Source organism: Alosa pseudoharengus, unplaced genomic scaffold (assembly GCF_046254945.1).
Source record: "Alosa pseudoharengus isolate Yale_2024_CS ecotype anadromous, Long Island Sound unplaced genomic scaffold, YU_APseudo_1.1 YU_APseudo_1.1_scf_12, whole genome shotgun sequence".
Taxonomy (NCBI): domain Eukaryota; kingdom Metazoa; phylum Chordata; class Actinopteri; order Clupeiformes; family Clupeidae; genus Alosa; species Alosa pseudoharengus.
In genome coordinates this window covers 29,357,251-29,363,250 of record NW_027468587.1, presented here as the reverse complement: position 1 = coordinate 29,363,250, position 6,000 = coordinate 29,357,251, and the positions used below count along the sequence as shown (strand labels likewise).

Here is a 6,000-nt window from a genome sequence, read left to right as displayed (position 1 = left end):
AATGAGGCCCCTGAGCCTCAACTGGAGAAGCCCTTTGTCCGCTCCCAACACCTTATCCCGTTCCCCTAACCTGCTGTCCCCTCCCCTCCCCTCCCAACCCACCCCAACCCAACCCAACCCCTGTATTTGTTTGTGCCAGATGCCGCCTTTCCTTATGCAAATCTATTCAAATATGTCACCCGCATCCTGGTCAGCTGGGGGCAGCCACTGTCCTGACTGCTCCTCATATGAGCCATAGAGGCCGTATGATGCAGAACCAGAGTTATTTTGAATGAGAAAGAGGGGCTGTTAGGAAGGACATTAGAATGGCAAATACACCTGTGTCGCCACAAGTCTACTGCCCTTGGTTTGCATAATAGATGGTTTGTTGATTGTCTCATGGTTTACATTATAGATGCAGAGTCTCACCTCTTCTGTCTCTCTCTTTGTCTCTCTCTCTATCTCTCTGTCTCTCATTTTGTCACCTGGCCTCTCTCCACTTCTTCAAATCTCTCTATTTGCCTTGGCTTTGGACTCTTCCTGTCTTCTCCCTGCTCCCCCCCCCCCCCCTCCCTTGCCCTCTGTAGTCTGGTGGTGCTGGTGGCCCTGAACATGCTGCTGTTCTATAAGCTGTGGGCACTGGAGCGGGCGGCCCACACCCTGGAGACCTGGCACGCCTACTCGCTCACAGACAGGTGAGGACATCTGCAGGCCACGCCAAGGAACTGCACTCTTGCGCAGCGCCTCACTTGCATACAGAGTGTGATAAGAAGAGCATTCGCGCACTGTGACTGAGAGAGGCCGTTTTGATTTGGGAGTGAGGTTTGATGTAGTGATCATATGAAGTGCACCCTTGTGATTGCTCTTTAGTAGTGCCATGGACACTCCTTTTCTTTCAATCTGTTTTTGTCTTTGTTATTTGTTGATTTGTGTGTGTGTGTGTGTGTCCCAGCCCTCTTCCACAGTCGGCAGGTGAATGGGCCCAGGTGCTGCAGCTGCAGAGGCAGTTCCACCAGGCGCAGCTGAGCAAGTGGCAGCAGATCCTGCAGTCCTCCGTCACTCTACTGGACCAGGTATGCTACACACACACGTATCACACAACACCCACTCCACACAGTGGCTCAGTGATAACCCTGAGTGGCTTAGTGAACTCAAGAGTAGGAGGGTAGCGCCCTAATGGCAAAGCCCCATGGATGTGTTGGCAAGTGCTCTGTTTTAGCTTAGCCACGTTTGTCACAGAACCACCTACCGGTACTAGGAATACCTCTCTGCCCACGGCCCCTGAGGTTACCCCCGGTGCATAGTGACAGCATGTCTCCTTTCTGTGTATGTGTGTGTGTGTGTGTGTGTGTGTGTGTGTCAGACCAGGCCATCTCATGTTTACTGTCAATAACGTTCACAGTTCAGGTTGTAAACGCGTTGAGGTCATTGCTCTTCTGACCATGCCTGTTCTACTACAGTACAGAGCAGAGTGTCCACTCACTACATGCTCTCTGCACGTGTGTGAGTGTGTGTGTGTGTGTGTGTGAGTGTGAGTGTGTGTGTGTGCGTGTTTGTGTGTGTGTGTGTGTGTGTGTGTGTGTGTGGTCTGTATGTGGGCAGATATTTGTCTGATTGTCTCACTAGCCCAATGAGCACATCCACTGACACACTGACACTGCTTTACACCATGTGTACTGTACTGTAAGACGCAAGGACTTTACCAAGCCAACAGAGCTGACCTGTCTTTGCCAGCACGTCCCCTGAGCTAACCTGTCTTTGTCTGCTTGACGTTCCGCAGATGAAACAGTCACTGGAAAAGCTGCACAAAGGAATCGTTCCGGAAGAGCCCCAGGAGGACATCCCTGCGGACCCCCCCACAGAGACACTTCCAGAACACTGACCCTCTCCTACCCCCCTACTCCGGAGGACCTCACACACCCCCTCTGCCTAGACCCCCACCACTCAGCCTCCCAGTGTGCTGTTGGAGCCAGAAACACCACTGGGAGTGTATGAGAGGCCCACGGACGGGTGCTGACTACATGTGTGTGTGTGAGGCGAGGAGAGGGTGCTGACTACATGTGTGTGTGTGAGGCGAGGAGAGGGGGCTGACTACATGTGTGTGTGAGGCGAGGAGAGGGGGCTGACTACATGTGTGTGTGTGTGAGGCGAGGAGAGGGGGCTGACTACATGTGTGTGTGAGGCGAGGAGAGGGGGCTGACTACATGTGTGTGTGTGTGAGGCGAGGAGAGGGGGCTGACTACATGTGTGTGTGTGTGAGGCGAGGAGAGGGGGCTGACTACATGTGTGTGTGTGTGAGGCGAGGAGAGGGGCTCATCATGCATTATGGGAATTGAGAACGGAACGCAGTGTGGAAGAACACTCAAAAGACCAGATCTCCATACAAAGGGCAACTGCGCACACAGAAAAATTGAGCAAATCGTCCAAGCATTTCAACATTTCAGTCCTCCCCAGACACACCCTCTGGTCGACTACAGCAATAACTTCATCATTGACTTCTACCACATCCAACCACAACAGAAAAAAGCTGGCTTTGATCACTCAGACGGGCAAACAAGGAGTTTGTCACTTGTTTTTACTGGCCGCAAAGCATCACCTCAGAATGGTTCACTTTGGAACCTCTCGACTGAGCTGCACCTTGAGCCATCTTCCTGTCTCTCTCTCTCTCTCTCCCTCTCTCTCTCTCTCTCTCTCTCTCTCTCTCTCTCTCTCTCTCTCTCTCTCTCTCTCTCTCTCTCTCTCTCTCTCTCTCTCTCTCTCTGCGGGCGTTTCCTGGAGAAGACTGCGCCCTCATCAGACAGAGCTAAAGTGAACTGAGCAGAGGGACGCTGACAGCTGACACCCCAGTCGTGTCCCAGCCTACTAAACAGCAGAAGACTTAACTGCCTCCTGACTGCCCGTGCGACGCAGTCCGCTTCTCCCTCTCTTCTCCTCTCCACTTCACCTCTCCTCACGTCTTCGGTCACTGTTCTGTCCTTTTCTGAAGATATACAGTATATTATGTGTAGTAGAGGACTACTTGAAAGACTGGGTATTGACTGAGAGGGTGACCAGCACTCCTCTCAGGAGGTCAAAGTTTGCCTGCCATCTGCATGTTGGGGGTGGGAGGGGTTCAGTAGGCTAGAGATGGTCACTAGTGGACCCTGTACTGCGTTTTACTTTTATTTTGTTTTTTTGTTTGTTTTTTTTACTTTTTGGACTCTTTTGTCACCTCCATACCTCCAGAGGTCAACCGTGTGTGTGTTTGTTTATTAGTTGAAGTCTTTTTCAGACTATAAGAGAACCAAGACTGATGCTACTCTACAAAGTGTGTGTTTGTGCGTGTGTGTGTGTATGTTTGGAACCATACTGAAGAGCAAGTTTGTGTGTCTTGATCCCTACTCAGTATTTATTGTAGAGACTCTTGGACTAAGAAGCTCACTGTAACCCCATGCGTATGCGTAGTTTGTGCTGCACTCTGTGTTTGAGCTGTCAACATGGACCAAGCGGGTGAGAGAAGGCCCAGATGCTTCAGTCCCCAAAAGCAATAATGAAGAGGGACGCCAGACTGCAGAACACACAAACAAAATGGACAAAACTTGAATGGGGTTTAGAAAGAGGCAACAGGCAAATAGGGTGAGGCTAATTGTTGTTCTTATATTGTTTGTTTGTTTGTTTGTTTCCTCATTGTCTCTTGAAATTCATCAGTTTGTATGTGTGTGTGTGTGTGTGTGTGTGTGTGTGTGTGTGTGTGTGTGTGTGTGTGTGTGTGTGCGCGAGTGCGAGTGTGTGTGTGTGTGTGTGTGTGTGTGTGTGTGTGTGTGTGTGTGTGCGTGTGTGCGTGCGTGCGAGTGTGTGTGTGGACGTGTGTATGGAATGGACTTCCTCCCAGTGTCTTTCAAGGATGAGTGTTCATCATCCCTTTGCCTGCTGTTACTGGTCTACAGTATCAGGTTGCTTAGAACTGTATTATTATCAACCAGAACTTGAACTTTGGGGGGTTCCTGTAGACTCTACCAGCTGAACATAGATGCAGTCATTAGCTGTTTGTTGTAGTTCACTGGGCTGGACGTTAAAGGACCAAGCAGAACTTGTGAGGCCCGGATGAAGAAAAAGGGAACCTGTCACAGTATTTGTGTTGCCGTGTTTTTATTTTTGTTTTGGTCTTTTATTGCATTTCATGCTTTTGTATCTGATGTGGTTTTTATTAGTTGTTCTCACCCTTTAATATCTTTCTCTCTCTCATCCTTTGTGTCTTCTCAACCATCCTTTGTGTCTTAAATCACTTATCTTCCTCTCTCTCTCTCTACATCACTCTTCTCTTCATCCCTCTGTTTCCTCTCTCTCCTCTCTCTACATCACTCTCTTCTTTTCACCCCTCTCTTCCTCTCTCGATCTCTCTACATCACTCTCTTCTCTTCATCCCTCTTTTTTCCATCCCTTTCTCTGCTCCTCCGTCTCCCTCTCTCCTGTCCTGGTCTGTCAGTGGTGTATGCGTGTGGGCTTTGCTGGGCACAGCTCTTGTGAGTGATGAAAGGATGTGTTATTTATTTGGGGACAGGGAGGGAGGAGGAGGCAAGCAATGGAGGGATGGGCGGGGGGGGGGTTGAAAGGGAAGGGTGAATGTACTGTAAAGATTTGATTGTACACACCAGGTGACATGGAGAAATAAGAACCTATGAAATATGCAACAACTCAGCCTCCCCATGACTGCTTTCTTCACTCCCCTTTGTCTGTGTGTGTGTATGTGTGTTATTGTGTGTGTGTGTGTTATTGTATCTCTCTCTCTCTCTCTGTGTGTGCGTTGTGTAAATATCCTCAGCAGAGACACCATGCTCATGAGCCCTCTCAGATTATATGCGACACCTTTTAGGTCCATTGTCTTTCCTGTGCATTTGTTATGTGGTCCTAATACTGCCTAATGCCAGAGGGAGAATCTATCTCATCTCAGGTTACATGTTAGCTGTGAGGAAAGGTTTGCACCAGAAGTAAAGTTAAAGTGCACTCAGGAACTCGTGCCTCGTGAATGAATAAGGGCTTGTTTGCTTTGTGAAATCTCCCCTCCCACATCACGAGACATTCTCATTATTCATATTTATATTTAATGAGTGCCCCCTTTGTGTAAACTGTGGACATTATATACTGCCATTATCAGTGAATAGGTTGGTCTCTTTTAGTCATGATCTTAATCTCTGACTTCATTTAAAACACGGCACTTAGAGATTGCTGCTGTCAGCTCTCAATAGGTTGATATCTGCAATGTTTGCTTAACGTGCTTGTGTGTGTCTAAGCAAGATAAGCTTATGCTCTTGTGTTTGACAGTGAAGAATTTCATCTCAAAATAGGATATATTTCCTCATCGGAATAGTGCTGTTTTCCCCACTCCATAGTCCAGTTTGCCTTGTCCTGCTTTACATACAGAAACCATCTTGGACATTTGAATGGTTTAAGTGTTTATAATGGAATGAAATAACCCCTTTTCACAGGTGGACATCACCCAGCACAACACAGTAACCTACAGTAAACCTATAACTAAGGCTAAATGCTACCAGTTTAGTCACAATAAACAAAGTGCCGCAACAGGATCCAGTATTCTCAACTGTGGTGAGCTGGCTGAAATTCCTGTACACCAATAGGTTAGTATTTTAATTAGGCAATAAAATAGCAATAAAATACATTAAATACATTTAGTAATTCACCCTGCAATGGTCTCTGTAATGTGCATGTGTAAATGGTCTCTGGTAATGTGTAGCCTATGGTATTTCAGTCTACCTGCCTAACTAGTGTGCAGCCTGCCTAGAAGATACAATTAACAAGTTCAATGGACAAAATAACAAAGAAAGTAATCGAAACCAATGTAAACACATTTATGTAATGGTTCAGGGAATTAGGTTACGCTACAGTAGATGAGTACAAAGAACAGGACACAAGGCATGATTTCCATTACATTTTTTATTATACTTAATCATATGCTTTTCAAAATTTGTTTGGCAAGCAACATTTTCACATATACGTATATGAAATGCATACTTTTTGAATAGC

At 47.2% G+C, this 6,000-nt stretch overlaps 1 protein-coding gene across 2 annotated transcripts in view; it reads left to right on the top strand.

The window, feature by feature from the left end:
• Nucleotides 1-4,652, top strand: part of gramd1a (GRAM domain containing 1A) — a 44,989-nt gene extending 40,337 nt beyond the window's left edge. For both annotated transcript variants that reach the window (XM_076280706.1, XM_076280705.1), the window contains exons 17-19: nt 567-674; nt 932-1,052; nt 1,760-4,652. In XM_076280706.1, coding sequence (XP_076136821.1) covers nt 567-674; nt 932-1,052; nt 1,760-1,861 — 331 coding nt within the window. In that variant the 3' untranslated portion in view covers nt 1,862-4,652. The remainder of the gene's footprint in view (nt 1-566; nt 675-931; nt 1,053-1,759) is intronic.
• Nucleotides 4,653-6,000: the final 1,348 nt, after the last annotated feature.